This window comes from Hippoglossus stenolepis, chromosome 9 (assembly GCF_022539355.2).
Source record: "Hippoglossus stenolepis isolate QCI-W04-F060 chromosome 9, HSTE1.2, whole genome shotgun sequence".
NCBI classification, from domain to species: Eukaryota; Metazoa; Chordata; class Actinopteri; order Pleuronectiformes; family Pleuronectidae; genus Hippoglossus; species Hippoglossus stenolepis.
In genome coordinates, this window is record NC_061491.1 from 9,669,053 (window position 1) to 9,685,460 (window position 16,408).

At 43.6% G+C, this 16,408-nt stretch overlaps 1 protein-coding gene across 3 annotated transcripts in view; it reads left to right on the forward strand.

Annotated features, from left to right (window-relative positions):
* The window catches only part of dtx1 (deltex 1, E3 ubiquitin ligase), a 46,418-nt gene that overhangs the window by 20,299 nt on the left and 9,711 nt on the right, over positions 1-16,408 (forward strand). For 2 of the 3 annotated variants that reach the window (XM_035166546.2, XM_035166548.2), the window contains 3 exons: positions 5,341-6,088; positions 13,986-14,047; positions 14,267-14,428. In XM_035166546.2, coding sequence (XP_035022437.1) covers positions 5,341-6,088; positions 13,986-14,047; positions 14,267-14,428 — 972 coding nt within the window. The remainder of the gene's footprint in view (positions 1-5,340; positions 6,089-13,985; positions 14,048-14,266; positions 14,429-16,408) is intronic. The other variant, XM_035166547.2, reaches the window with a different exon arrangement.

Sequence of the window (16,408 nt, forward strand, 5' to 3'; positions counted from 1 at the left end):
GATAATACAAACCTCTATTTAGAAAATGAATGGAATTTTTACTTTAGGAACCACACTGATGAGCTCTCTAATCACAGTATTATGGGTAAACTCTACAGATGGACATCACATAACATACTCCTGCTCTCTCGTCCCATATTTCCCGTCTTCACTGTTGACTATAGAAATACAAAGACCTGAATAACTGAATCTTCACAGACATGATTATCTGGGGGAAAAAAATCATAATATATGTAATAGAATATTACTTTTTAATGGAGCTCTCGTTTAAAGGGTTTTTCCTTCACTTTTCAAACACCAATATCAGTGTACACTATGACTAGGTCTGCCTGTTTTAGATTGGTTATCTTTAAATACCTCTCAGGCAGCATTGAGCAGTATGATGCTGGACCTGTAACTGGCCTCTCTCCCTCTGTAGTTAAAAGGAAAAATGCAGCACTATGTTTTAATAGGCTCACCGGAGCCCCGGGGAAATTGGAAAGGCTTGTCAATTATAAGGATATATTATAGCGCTTGATCCGGCCGCTTCTCATCTACCAGTCCTCCCACAGCAGCGGCATGAGGAAGATCATTAACTACGAGGTGATGCGGGCCCTGATTCAGTGACACCGATTTCTGCTCTCTGTCCAAGAGTCAAGCGATTGTGTGAGGGGAGGACAGGGTCCAGTGAGTGACAGAATGGAAAATGTGAGAAAGAACGGCTCAGCGCGACGGCCTTGGTGAGGAGCCAGGAGAGACGGTGGAGAGCGAGGGGGAAAGCTGGCGTCAGCAGCACATGAGATGAGTTGACTCTGTTGGCGCTGTGCGCTCAGGGAAAGGAGTAGTAGGAACGTTCACATATGGGCAACCCTCCCCCCTCAAGTCCTTTTCCTCTCAGCCTGCAGCGATGGCTCCCATGACAACGAAACCAGTCCTCAGTGTTTCTGTGACAACAAACCTTCAGTCCTGTGCATTTTCCAGCAGCTGTTCGGGTATTACCTCTTGGTAGCACAACTGGAGTTTGTCCCCGACAATTTCCATTATTGGTTTTCATCACACTTTCCTGGCTGACCACGGAGGTGTTGGTGTGGAAGGAACACACGCACATCAATAACCTCAGTGACAGATTTAGATAGGATCGACTGCTCACTCAGTGGTGCAGTTTTACTCAGATGAGACCTAGTGAGAGTGGTTTATGTGTCTCGATGTCAAAGCCACCACTTCCTCCCTTCTTTTTCTTATCAGTTTTTAATATTTGAATTCAGGGAATAAGAGTAGATGATAACAATCTTTTTTGTGCATAATATAAAATAATTTAAATGGCAAAGAAATGTTAATGTTGTCTTATTAAAGGTGGCTGGAGTTCTGCTTTGAAGTTTAAATATATCTTTAGGCGACACTGTAGCTTTAAAGATACAAAATGTGCATTAATTGCTTTTGTTAACAGTTTAGATAAAAACATCAACTAAATTGAACGAGGAAGCATCAGTGTCCCAATCTGCTATCTGCCCCTGCAGCAGGCCTCTGAGGGCAGTCAAGGATGCTGCAGTTTAATGTTGCATGTCCTTCCATTTGAAAAAATGGATTCAGGCCTTCCTCCACTTCTAGGAAAACAAAAATCTTAAAGATAGACACTCCATGTGTCCCTGAACGCACCTTGCCCCCACGTGACAGTGGGGTTAGAGTCCCACAGCGAGGCCTGATGTGGCAATACATCACACAGCTACAGATAACCCGAGGGGCACCACACTGGTGTCGGGCAAGGACAGCTGGAGGACAGTGTGGGAGGGAGGACGAGGGATGAGAGCGGAGGGCAGGATGGATGGCTGACAAAGTCACACGGGTTCGGACAGGAAGTGGCCACTCTCGCTTAGTTTCCTGTTAGGAAGAGCTTAAAGGGTCACGGGGATAACATCAACAACTCAGACATACTTTAGGTGGCCGTGTGTGTGTGTGTGTGTGTATACAGTATAAATACATGCTGTAAATTAAAGTTAAGGGTGTTTATTTTTTCATTATTTATCTTATTTATAGCCATCAATAAATAAAGTCATCTGGAGAAAAATAAGTACAAAAGCCAGTGTCTGTGGTCCTCACTGTAATAAACACGACCAATCATTTCCTTTGGGTTGGCTGGCGTACCTGTCTGTCATTAACCATCCTGCCTGCGTGCACCCACCCTGCACATGCTCTCACTGCACGGGGCCGGAAGCTTCAGCCAGAGAGACGCACACCGCTGAAACAGAGACGACAGCCAGAAGTTAGCTAGCATGGGGGGCAGCAACTCTGATTTGTTAGAGCTTTGGTGCTTATTTGTATAATTTTATTTTTCATAACAATAATCCTTTAATAATACAATATAATAATAATCTTGTTTTCAAATTCACAAATGCTTAAATAAACACAAGTTAGCCAAACTTATTTGGACGATAAAACAAAGGTTAAAATTAAAATGATGACCAAACCAGTCCATTATAAACATGGAAAAGTTCACAGACCGGCTTCCTGGTTCAATTTTAAAGGAATGATTTATAATTTGAAAAATATTTACACTTATTCACTTCCTTGCTTAAGTAAGCGGCCCACTGGCTAGAGGAGCTCAACATGCAGGCTGCAAACACAAGGAAACATCCAGCTTGAGATCTTAAGGCTCAGTTGCTAACATGTTGCATCTTGTAAAGTTAAACTGAATCTGCAGTTTGGGCCTTTACATAAAGTTAGGTGCAGCAGGTTTGTGTATTTCTTGCAGTTTGTGTTTATCCAGTAACTTGAGCAAAATTATGACTTTTCCCCTTTTGTTTGTGGACTGATTAATAAGCTGAATACAACTTGTTGATTAGGGAACTTTAGTGGTATTGGACAGAGCCAGGAGGTTTCTAATCACCTATCCTTCCTCTAGCTCCATATTTAACAGATATATCACAGTGCTATCTATTTCCCTCATCTACCTTTCTGCAAGAAAGTGAATCAGCGTATTTCCCTAAATTACTCCCACAAATGTTGAGAGAGTACATTCTGTGAGGTAATGTTTGCTAGTTCACAAACTGCCTGGTCACTTTTTGGTCACTTTTTTATGTCGCATCAGTGACGTCACCATGTTGCAGATTTCACTAAAAGAGGCCCAACCCCAATATCCTTTGCCAAAACATCCTTTTCCAAAATGTATATGCTTTGTTCAGAGTTGCATATCATATGAAACCCAATATGCGAGAGGCTCAGTTAATTTGCTTGTCAATCTTTTTCTTCATCCAGGTGGGTAGACGATCTTGTTCATGGGGAGATGTTACTATTGATCGTGGGCAGAAACATGCGTCAAGTGTCAAACCTTACTCATCCCTCAGGAGACACAGCAATAAAGGGTTCCGACATGACACCGTCAAAGAGCCTATACAACAATAAAAGTAGAGAGAATCGATGACTTTCAGGAAATCAATGAGAGTTTTATTTTGAGGTCTTTTAGGGAAATCATTATTTTCATTATCATCTTATATCAAATCCGATAATAAATGTTTTGCGCAGGTATGGATGCAACTGGCAAAGAAAGTTGTGCATCGATGACTGCCGGAAGAAGTGAGAGACACGGGCATCTGGCTCACTGAGCAGGCAACAGTGTGTGTGTGTGTGTGTGTGTGTGTGTGTGTGTGTGTGTGTGTGTGTGTGTGTGTGTGTGTGTGTGTGTGTGTGTGTGTGTGTGTGTGTGTGTGTGTGTGTGTGTGTGTGTGTGTGTGTGTGTGTGTGTGTGTGTGTGTGTGTGTGTGTACGCTTCTCAGCAGCTCTAAATGAAATTAGCCATCAAGCTGAGTCCTTTAGCAGCCGTCTGCAGCAGTGACTCAAGGTCAGACTTGCTGATTCTGCTGATGCATTTTATTCTCTGGAGCCAACACCAGGCAGCTGGGTGAGGGTTACTGCTGCCGACCAACCCTTCCACTCATTCCCGCATCCATTCATCCTCTGCGCATACTCACGTCCCTCCATTATCACCGTGGTCCTCCCTGGCAGGAGAGTGTGCATTTACCCGTTAAATTAGGTGGGGGCGGTGGGAGGGGGTGATGTTCTCTGCCAGAGTGCCTGCATATCCTTGTTGACGTGCGGCGGGGAGATGGATTGGCTAAGGTGTCCTGATGTCCCACGTGACTACAGTAATTGTGGTATAATGGAGGTGGGAGCTGAGTGGCCATCAGCAGGGGGACAAAGGTCCAGAGCTGCCGGCTCCACGTCTCACTCCTTCTTGTCACCAAACAGAACAGAGTGCTGTGTTATGCAGCAGGGGATTGTGGGTATGATAGCTGGGTTCAGTGCCAGAGACTCTGGAGGTGAGGGGATCTTTCAAGCCGGTGCGCCGCAACTAAAAGCCACTGTTTTAGTTTGCAACCATATTCCCTGGAGCAGGTAGTGAAGTGTCGCACCTTATCTCCATCAGCTGCTCAAGTTGCTGTCTCAACACTTGTTAGCTGACTTGATGAGCTTGCAACTGAAGCAGTTTTTAAAGCGCCTCAGGCTGGTGACACCAGTGATCAATCTAATGATGCCTTCTCTTTGTTGATCGTTTAAACGATTATTCCTTTACTTTGTTAATTGTCAAATACATTTTTAATGAAATGAAATAATCATCATGCATCAGATTCCTTTTTCAATCTGTCCATAGCAAGTCACATAAAGGGATGTAACAGTTACAGGGTCTCATGGTATAATATGGTGAAATTCCTGTCGGTTACATACTGTTTTGTTGATACTGTAACAGCAGGAGACAATATTTTGTCCTGACTCTCAGACATTTGTGGATGATTATTCTTCACTTAATGTAAGAAGTTGTTTATTTGTTTTGTGTTATTTCACACGTCATTGGGTTTGTTTACATATGGTTGTAGTGTTCTGAAGTCCACATACTTTGTTCATTATGGCTGTATAATTGTTATGTCAAATTTTGTGAAATTACTTCAGTTCGTGTATCAGTACTTTTTGAACATATTCAGCACATTTAAACATTACAATGATAATACTGATAACTGTTATAATTTTGGTCACTACAATCATGATAGAAAGTTTTCACACTGGTTTATCTCTAGTCAGTATTTTGCTACAGTACAGGTTAAAGGACTGCAACAGTTAAACAGCTGCCTAAGTCAGAACCATTTTCTGTGGACAAAGAAATCTGTGATGTCATCAGATGTCAAAGATAAACTACATAGACAATCTGCACTAAAAAAGCTTTGCAGTAGTTTATCATTGGTCTAATCCTCTGCACATTGATCATTAGTGGTCCAACTTAAGACTCACAAGTGGAGTTAGTCATATACATGCTGTCACAGAAACAGAGTGGCTCGCCTCATGTTCCTTTTCTCCCTTGTCCTTTGCTTTCAGGCACCATGAGACCAGTGCAGAGAAACTTCTACGAGCCCTCGTCAGCCCCGGGTAAAGGCGTGGTGTGGGAGTGGGAGAACGACAACGGCTCATGGACGCCCTACGACATGGAGATCTGTGTGACCATCCAGAACGCCTACGAGAAGCAGCACCCCTGGCTGGACCTGACCTCTCTGGGCTTCTGCTACCTCATCGACTTCAACAGCATGTGTCAGACCAACAGGCAGAGCCAGCGCAAGCGACGCCTGCGGAGACGCATGGACCTGGCCTACCCGCTCATCATGGGCTCCATCCCCAAGTCGCAGTCCTGGCCTGTAGGAGCCAGCTCTGGCCAGCCCTGCTCCTGCCAGCAGTGCATCCTGGTCAACAGTACGAGAGCCGCCTCCAACGCTATTCTGGCCTCTCAGCGGCGTAAGCACTACGGAGGGACGGCGGGCAACACGGGCGCTACAGGAGCCCACACTGTAGTGCGGCAGAGCAATACTTTCGCCGGGACCTCCCTCTGGTCTCCGACATCCGCCTCCTCCGGCACCAACAATAATAACATAAGTGTGGGAGGTGGGCAAGCCAAAGCTGAACAGGTGCAGTTGCCACTGTACACTGCCAACTTCCCCTGTTCCCCTGTGATGCCATCTCTTTCATCCGCCCACGGCCACCACGCTCTCACCATCAACGGACAGAACAACCTGAACCGGCCTGGCACCCAGCGCATTTCCATGGGCACCGCCAGAGGAGCCATCCCACCAGGGTAATTAAGTTGAATTTACAGTTCAGCTTAGCGAAGAGACAACCTCCCTCTCTGCTTGTCTGCTTCACAAAGCTTCAGCCTGCATGTGTCTGGTGTTTTGTTCTCAGTCATTTTCTGCCTTTGTCTCCCTGCTGATTTATGACGTGCTGATCAGATCTGCAGAAATAAAACCTCTGGTCCAGCTGATTCTCCTTGAACTGAGGAGGAAGAACCCCGCTCTTCCATATGTGTGCCTGCTATGGTTTCTGCTCCGTAATGAGCTTATGTCGGCACCAACAGGCGCAAAATCCTGCAGCTCCTCTGGATCATTGTGTCACTTCTGCTTTGAACTAATTTGTGACTATCACACTGCGCTGTGGTTGTTGTGTCACAGTGATGTAAAAGAGTCTGACATCGTATATGTGGAAGATCTGGATGTGTGTGTGTGTGTGTGACTGTGTTTGTGTTGTATGGCGCGGGTGTGTGTGAAGCGGGGGTTCTGGTGTAGCTGTGGAAACCTATTTGCCATGGAGGCAGAGCTCCACTGGGGAAGGATGAATAATGGATCAAGGAAAAATGGGAGCTTCAGCAGAGCGCTCTGACCTCAGAGCGATTCAGCGAAAGGAGCCGAGGAGAAGAAGTGTGTCTTCTGTTGTAACTGATACTTCAGTCCCCTATCCTGCTTTCTTTTACCAAAATAAACCCTCTCCTGATCTAATTTGATTCCATTTTGCTCTCTCCGCTCATGGGGAGAGGCACACTTACTGCACGTTTGAATAATACTGTCCTTCACCCAGGCACACACGCTTTTGCTCTCTGTGGCCTAATTCTGCACAGGGAAACGTATTGCTCCTCATAGCAGGCCGTGTTTCATCTGCCGGAGTGATCCGTGCAAAAGGACTACACGGCGGAGAAAGCCAGGATGGGATGGACCCACTCAGGGATGTTTCCTCTAGGTTCTAAACAGCTCAGTGAAAGCTCATGTGCACGTGGAGTCGTGGATGAAATGTGACTTTTTCACCTCGCACCACAAAGGGCTGTATAAGGGAGGCAGAGAGTGCGAGCGAGAGAGAGGAAGAGACAGGGGGTGAGGGTGAGGCAAAGTACGCCGGTTCCCAGGCGAGTGGCTCGATACACAGGATGAGTGTGGTTAACATACAAACAGCAGGACATGAGAGATCACACACACACACACACACACACATGTGAACTCCCTCGCATGTTCCCACAAGCGTGCTACAGACAGATAACAGAGGAACCCACACAAAAACATCAGATCTGTTTTTTCACACACCCACTCCGTAATATAACTGGTGCATGGTGCAAGGAAGGTATTTGGCACAGTGCAGCTTGTTTACACGAGTTACATACATGATCACAGGTCTGTTTTTTACCAGATTAATATAACTATTCATTATGATTAGTATAAAAATAATCCTGCATATGATTGATTTCATATTTGCATAAACCAACACAGCACAGTGTGTGTTTTTACGACCTGTGTATCATGGATTGTAAGGCTGCGGTTCAGATATTGATTGTTTTATTTGTCCCTGGAAACCAGTTGTTGTGGGCTGCAACAGGGGGGAGACTGTGTGTGTGTGTTGTGTGTGTGTGTGTGTGTGTGTGTGTGTGTTGTGTGTGTGTGTGTGTGTGTGTGTGTGTGTGTGTGTGTGTGTGTGTGTGTGTGTGTGTGTGTGTGTGTGTGTGTGTGTGGAGGGGGTTGCTACATGCATCTGTCTTGCGAGCACAACTATTAGAATTGGCACCATCTGCTGGCTTGTGTCAACACATCAGTTGATCCTATTACCAGGGCGACACATCCCACTACATCACCACCTGCCTTCACGTGTTGCCTGCTGTAAACTGAGGACCCGTGGTTAGTGAAACAAGGCCGTGTGTGGTGATGACTGACATTTATCTTGAATGATTTGTATTATTAAGGTCACACTGCAATGTTCACACTGGTGCGTATCAGGAGACATTTCGATTATTTTCATAATGAATTACTATGATTCATATTTTCCTCATTAACAGTTTGGTCCACAATCCAACAGAACATTGCAAATTTTTTCTATATGTATAAATATTACGGCTGGACAATAAAACAATAGCAATAATTCTCGCCATACAATTTTCATTAATTGCAATGTAGGAAAAGTCCAGGAAATATCAATACAATACACAGTGAGGAGGTTTAGCACATAATTGATCAAACTTAGATTATAAAATGTTTGCAGTTTATCATATGTTTGTCATTCTCATCTCATAAAGAAGAGTTTAAAACCACAACCTTTGCTCAGAGGCAAAAATCTGTCTTTAAACCTACAAAAAATAATAATGTAACATTTATCGTGATAATTATCGATATCGACTCTTTCCATTTTTTATATCTTGATATATCTTTTGGCCATATCATCCTGCCCTGTTGATCAAGCGTTTAATGATTGAGCAGAAATATCATATATGAACAAGTGTTCCACCATGTGACCTCAATTTATCTTATTACAAGGTGGAATATTGTAGTCTTACTTGTTGTTATTCTTTTAGACATGATGTGTAAACCACAGTTTCTCAGTATGAGATTCCTTGTTCTGAAATGAGATGAGAAGTGATGAACTTGAAGTTTCTGTCCGTTTAAGAAAGATAAACAGACACATTATGTAGTAGGATCAACAGAGGGAAAAATTTCACAAGCTCTATGGGGGAATTTTTGTGTTTTCAGTTCTGTTCCGTCAGTCAAACCACATCCTCTTGTCTCCGAGTTGAGATCTGCGCTGCTTGTCTTTTGACAGAATTAACTGTGTAGCGTTTCTCTCTGCGAAACACCTAAAGGTATGGAGACAGGGGAAAGATTAAAGGGAAGAAGAAGAAGAAGAGGAAGTCCAGTCTTCTTCAGACAGAAGGAGATAAAAGCTTCGGAGCAGAGTGTGTTTACATGCGCGTGCCGCTGCTGGCTGTGTTTACGAGCTGCTCGTGTTCACACTGCTCGTTTTTTGAGTTTTGACTGGAGGGCTGTGAGTGGAGTGCAGAGATCATTACTCTTCAGTGGGCTGCTTCAGCGCTCAGCTGTGGCGCTCCCCCATAAGACAAAAATTAATATTGAAATTAATGAATAAATCATGAAGAGCTCATCCGGACCAAACTGATGCAATTTGGAAATTCTTGGTGTCGTTATTGCTTATTCTCAAGGCATTTCAGGTGCATTGTAAAGTGTGTTACCCCCAAGTTGTATTACACACACACACACACACACACACACACACACACACACACACACACACACACACACACACACACACACACACACACACACACACGTAGGGGGGGTAGGGTTTGCCTGTACCTCAGCTCCCCACATCAATATGCAATTAAGCACTCATGCCGCTCCCTCGCTCCGACCCCCCTCTCACTGTCTTTGTGGTGCATAATAAACAGATGAGGAGATATTAGTCCACCGTCAGCACTTTCCTAACTAGGCCTAATGTGGTCTCTCTCTATTTGGGGAATCACATTGCTCTCAGTCTGATTAAGTCCTCCAGGCAGACAGGAGGTTCCCTCAGGAGAGGAAGGATGATGCTGAGCAGGAGTCAGAGGAGGGACAGCGACCCTCGTGCTGTGACCTGACCCGATGACGGCCGTAACGAATGTGCTGTTAAATGGTTAGCTAATCAAGGGGCTGGATTTGTCACTTACCTGCATAGGTTTTAGGTCAGAAGTTACAACTTAAGATGTGAAAAATTGTGCCCTATGAGATTCTTTAGACCCGAGTGTCTTATATCAAAGATTCGGGTGTAGCCAGGCATCACCTTTTTATGTCTCTGTGCCGGCAACAGCAGAGGCAAGAGGCTTTATGCTTTCATCTGTCCGTCTCATACTTGTGAACACGATATCTCAAGAACGCCTTCAGGGAATTTCTTTAACTTTGACAGAAATATTCATTTTCACTCAAGAATTAACTGATCTGATTTGGGTGGTCAAATGTTGAAGGTTCATTTAACCTCATAAATCAACTTTTTTAGCTTTTTGAACCCGATATCTCAGTAACACCTCCTTGGATTCATGAACTCATTGGAACTTGGTATTCAAAAGTCATGGTCACAGACATGATATATTAAGTCTTCCTTAAAGTAATTTCTTCAAATTTTGAGCAGTTGTCACTTGGACTCAAAGATGAACTGGTTAGATATCAGTGGTCAAAGGTCATGGTGACCTCACATTAGTCTGAAAATACAGTATGTAGACTGAAACTGCACTGGCTTGTGGACGCATACAAGCGCAGGACAGTAAGTGTAGTTTTTCATGTAGAGAAGATGGACAGAAGGGAGCAGAGAACACAGGTCAGAGGGAAGATTAGAGTTGGCAGGGCGAAAGAAATGCAGTGGTGACAAGTTCAGTCCAAGTTTTTTTTTTTTTGTGCCTCGTAAAAACTGAAGTGCTGGACCTGCAGTGTTGCAGCAGAGATGCAAAACGTCTGTGCTTTTCATGGTGATGAAAAAGGAATAATCTGTCATAAGATCTGAGAAGAGAGCATGTCATTGAGGATGGGAACTGGATTCCATCTCTTAGCATTAAGACAAGAGATTAGTTTTGATAAAGGAGTGTGATACGCTGCTAGATTTTTTTCCCAAATCAATGACGTTTTCTTCAAATAAACGCCACTTGAGAGAAGGGAGGAAACACGGAGCAAGAGGAAAGAGTTAACGCCTGAGTTAGACCCTGGAAGTCATGCAGCATTAGGGATTGTCAGCAGAGTGTAAGGAAGGTGACATGTGTCTTAAACCCCACTGCTCGAGGCGCAGCCGGGACAGACGGGGTCAGTGCCTCCAGAGGTGCACATTTCTAAAAAAGAGAAGAGCTTAGCTGCGTGCATAATGAGATGGAGGATGGCAGATGCACACAGGGCTGCCGGTGGAGGGCACAGCCTTGTATGGAAGCTGCAGTGCACAGACAGGTACTGACAAGCTCTATAAAAAATAACGTGATGCAGCACAATAGGGACATTGCTTGCAGGACGTGGATCTATCTGTCTTCATGAAAATAAACAGTGTAGATAACAACATTGGGTTGTTTCTTCCAGTCAGTAGCAGATAATGATTTGTGTTTTTGTGGAATCTATTAGCATATTTATTATGCAACACATTACAGTGAGCACAGTGCGATCTTTGCTTGAACTGGAAGCAATAAAGATAAGAGGCGTTCTTAATTAATGTTATGTTACACATCCTCGACAGATATCCCCTATTATGTGTTTATACGAGTGTGTGTTCGGTGCACAGTGTGCAGACCGTGCACAATGAGACAGGGTTAAGGGCTCTCGTGGTGTGTTTCCCATTTCTTCTCCTAATGAGAATTATATGTTTGATCGCGGCGCTCTCTGGGAACATCCCAAATTATACATGTACTCATAAAGGCGGCCATCTTATTGTCCACGTTGTGTTTTGATTTGATTCAGACCTAATTGCTTTATAAACAAAGGAGGAACTCATTCAGGAATTCGTTTTTTATTGAGCAATAAATTCAGCGTTTTTCACTTTTGTTATCTCCTCCTCCCACGTTTTTCTCAGTGAAAACAAACACTGACTTCTTTTTTCCAGATAGACACAGTAGCCTGCCAACCCCCTGACTCAAACCAGTGTTTTCACTGAGTGATGGGCGGCTGTGCACCGTGAAGTATCGACCGCTGTGTTTTTGTTACAATCGCAGACTGCAGCAGGTGAGCTCAGTTCTCGCGCTGCGGCTGAAGGTGTGAAACCGCTCGCTGGAGCATGCACTTGAAATAAAATCTTGCAGCCAAAATCAAACCTGTGCTGGTTCCCCACCACTGACGTGAGATGTTTATCACGACTGGCCATCCCTGGGACTGTAACGTGCACGCCGTGTGAGTGCGCTCATCCTGGTCTCTGGTCACTGGTGTGAGAAACAGTGAGTCCACTCCGGAGATGTGATAAGACACCGCCTTCAGCATTCCCCGTGTCCTCTCGTGTTATTGCCCTGAGCTCAGTGAAGGGCTTCCCCTGGCTCAGGAGCAGAGGCTCTCGCTGATATCAAAGCAGTGTCTTGATGTGCTTTTGCAAAGCCGCTGAGAGCTGCCGGGCCAAAGAAGCTGCTTCGTGGTCAAAGAGCAGATGGATTCAAAAGTATGTGCACTTGGGTGAGTGTCTGTGCTTGATAAGCCGAGAAAACTTACAAGTGACTCAGTGAGTGGTGAGCCTCTGCTTATTGGCTTATTTAAACCATTTTAAGAGAACAGGTGAACCGACTCATCTGACATCTGTGTTTGAAGGTAGCTTCGTCCACAGTTGTATAAATTAAGAAAATGTCCCATTGTATTTGATGTGGAGGACAATACCATCTCTGCCAGTGTATCTTTATGTTTGTGGCTGGTATATAGGTCATAAGCCCTGGCTCTTAGTGGAAGGGGCAGGTGCAAGTACATGTCAAATAAAATGTCCTCAAAGATCATTTTAGGTAGTTCTTATCACTTTTGATACATCAAGTGATTTCGTTAAGTTTGGTTTTAGTTATTTAATCCTATAAAAACAGGGTGAAACATCATGATTGACAGCTGAGACTGACCATTGGTCGAGACTCTGACTCCAAATGCACAAGATGGCGGTGTGCATATCCAGGATATTTTGGCTTCATTTTAGTATAGTGCAGGAAGTGGAGACACATTTTATAGTGTTTTATTGTGCACACGTGTTAGTGTACACATTTAATGTCACTTGTGGGCAGCAACAGAAACTTTAAAGAGCAACAGTGAAATCTTAACACCTTGTTAGGTTGATAACTAACATTTCACCTATTTACACATGTGGCCGACATAGACGCAACATTAATATTTGTGTGGAAGTGTCTTTCTAAGCCACTCTTTTAGTTGTGTTTTTGGTCTCCACCAACTGATGAGAGACAATCAATGGTTCCAAAGCAGCCACATGTGTCTGTATCTGTCTGCTGTGTGTTGCTGGGCAGGACTTGTACAGAGAGTATCAAAGAGTTTCAGATGCTGCGATGAGAAGTACCACTCATGGTAACTTAAATCTTGATGCTGCTTGAAATGATTTGATGCTGCATGTTCTGGGGTTGACCAGCTGTCTCACATCTGGTGCTGGTAACCACATCTGGTGCGGTTTATGTGTTGCTTCTTTACTCAATTGTAATGTGATTTGAAACAAGATTTATTTCTAATCACAGAATCGAAACATTTCTATCAAATGTTTGAACGTTGACTGACTTTCCAGCTGTGACTTCTCAGTGTTCAACCTGAGGAAAGCAAACTTGCTCCTGTAATCAGTCATCCTGTGGCCCCTGCTGCAGGCTGCTGGTTGAGAGTCACTGACTCGTGTGCTCATATTAATTCCCCGAGTGCTTTTGTCCGCTCTGCTCCACAGATCTTGAGGCGTGCACAAGTCAACTGTCTTTGTCGTCCGTGTTTGTCATGAACTGCAGCCGCTCCAAATGTCAGCCTGAATCAGGCTCTGCTGCGCTGCTTTGTGCATGAGTCAAGCTGTCTCGTCCCATCGCAGTTGTCTGTGTCTCTTTGGTGAAGCGCATGTGACATTTTAACTTCAGAGTTTTTCGTGGCAATGCAGAGAAAAACTAGCTGCTGTTCTCTGTTTTCTCAGCTGTGGCGAAATGGGCGTTGGAGTATTTATTTTCCATTTTAGAGGTCACAGGGTCAATTCAAGAATGTAGAAATATGAATATATATTTCGATTTATAAAAAGAACAAAAAAATATATGAATCCCCATCACATAGAGGGGATGAATGTTTCTAAATAATCTATGTTTTCTGTTGACCTTTGTGTCGCCACTAGAATGACTCTATGATGTCAGCAGGTCCCTTATATGGTAGTTAGGTACTTTATTTATTTATTACTACTGTATTTCACTCTTGTTTTCTTTCCTCTGGTAGTGTTCCTGCCCTCCCAGTAAAGAACCTGACTGGATCTGGACCAGTACACCCAGCACTAGCAGGTTAGACACAATCTCTAGAATCTGTTTGAAAATCAGCTAAAAGTGTTATTTTTACAAGTTAAGTGCTTTTTGTGCTCAAGATGTCTACTCATACTTATCTTAAAAGACACTCACAATTAGTGTTCTTTTCCACTCTTATGTGTGTGTGTGTGTGTGTGTGTGTGTCTGTGTGTTTGTTTGTTTGTTTGTTTGTTTGTGTGTTCTGCACATATGCATCAGGTATGACAGGTATCCTGATGTGCGCTGCAGGTCTGCCGGTTTGCCTGACGCGGGCTCCCAAGCCGATACTGCACCCACCGCCCATTAACAAGAGCGACATGAAGCCTGTGCAGGGGATCAACGGCATGCGCCGCAAAACCAAGAAGAAGCACCTGAGAAGAGGTAAGATGGAGGGAAGAGACGAGAGGGGGAAATTATACAAAGAGCAAATGGAACCAATCCCTGACATACAGCAGATGTTCTCTTTCCTGCCAAGCTTCGCAGGATTGCTTTCTTATCAGCTGTCTGTTGTTTAGTGTGCAAACAAAACCAAAGCTCTTCTCGTTGTGATCAACAGTCTATTATTGCTGTTTAAATGCCTCCCTTTTAAGCTCCATACGGGTGTTACAATAAATACACCCTCATCCAATGTTGCTGATAATTCGTAACATTCCTGTACCGTTCAAAACGGCTTCACTAAAATGTAATGATCACTGTTTCACATTAAATAGTAAATGCAGGGAAATAGATGTTAGACTTTATGCAGATTGACAGAGGCAGTTGTAAGGAAAGTAATTAACAAGGGACTGTTGTACTGAGGTGGTTTCAGAGGAGATCTGGTGTTCGGTTGGATCGTTTCCGGCTTAAATAAGTGCCGGTCGATGGAAACCGTGGAAACCGCGGGCCTCCCAAGGGAGTCTTTGTCCTAATTGATCAGTGAGGCTGCTGGGTTTCCATCCCTGCACTGTGCCCGTCCTCTCAGTCAGCCCTTCAGAGCTCTCCACTGCACAACGTCCCTTAGTATCCTATAATATCCTGGGAACTAAATTCATATGATATGATAAATGTAAGAGCATGTCATACAATTCAACATACTGCATGTGGAGGATATAGTTCTCTTTAATGAAAAACATTAACTTGTAAACACACCTGACTGAAGCCAAACAAGTCTAACTATATCTAATCTATGATCACACTATAGCAGCTCTATAGAGGCTGAGTAGGAAGTGCTAGAGTCGCACTGGGAACAAAATCCTGCTCTGGCAACAACATACCCTGCAATATCTGGCTATTTATAACATAAATATGTATATGCTAAGCAATAGCTATCAAGTTGGCTGCGTCTGAGTTGTTTTCCGAACCACAGACGGTGCTGTGAAGAGACTCCGATTTCTACTCTGCAGTAGATAATCTTCACGATACAAGATTTGCAAAGGAAAATATAAAGGTATAGAAAATAGGCTACTATATAATAAAAATTATATAACAAGCAAAAGAAGTGTAAAATCTTAAATTAAATATAATTCAACACAAGTGGAGATAACACAATCTGCACAATCCCCATGATGTGCACTTTTCTCTTGTTATTCCAATCTTGGATAAACGTGTCTCCAGTCATTTATTCCTCTTTTAAATGCATTGTGTCCCGTGGTAAATCCTTTTTTTCTTTGTAATTTTCTTTGTCTGCAAGCCAATTGAATTTAGTGCCATTTTTAATGCCGCTGTCTATAGTATAGTATGTTTTAGAACTTTGTTTTGGATGGTATTTAAAGAACAAATCCCACTGGCTGTGTTTAGCATCCTGATAATTAGAACAGAATGTTCAATTCTTGGCTCTGCAAACACCCAAAGTATTCAAATCTATTCCCTATGGACCATGAATATCTGTTGCAAACCCCATGATGATATTCAATATCCATATGACAGTGATGGAGAAAGTTTCAGGAGGTCACCAAATATTTCATATCTGGACCGAGACTAACTGCCATCATCAAAGCCTTTGCTAGCATGTAGCTGAAAATGTGAAGTTTGTCTCTTTTCCCTTTTTAATTATCGACAAATTACTCGGTTGGTTTAGGAAAATACATTGGACAAGATTAAGAGAATGCGGGAATTTAAAACAAGTAACCCACGACACAATTGTTGGTGCAGTCTGCAGAGAGAGAGCCTGAACTGAGACAGAGTGGAGGACTGTGAGGGGGGTGGAGATGTGGTTTTACTCATGCAGGGAGATTTATTCTGCTCTGCTTTCTGTGCAGAAAAAAGGTCAGAGAGGATTTCGATGCGGCTAATAAAGCCATCAAACAGCAAAAGCGTAAAAATGCATGAGTGTTTCTCCTCCTTTTTTTCTGTTTTCTCTCCTCCCTTACTTCACAGCTCTCT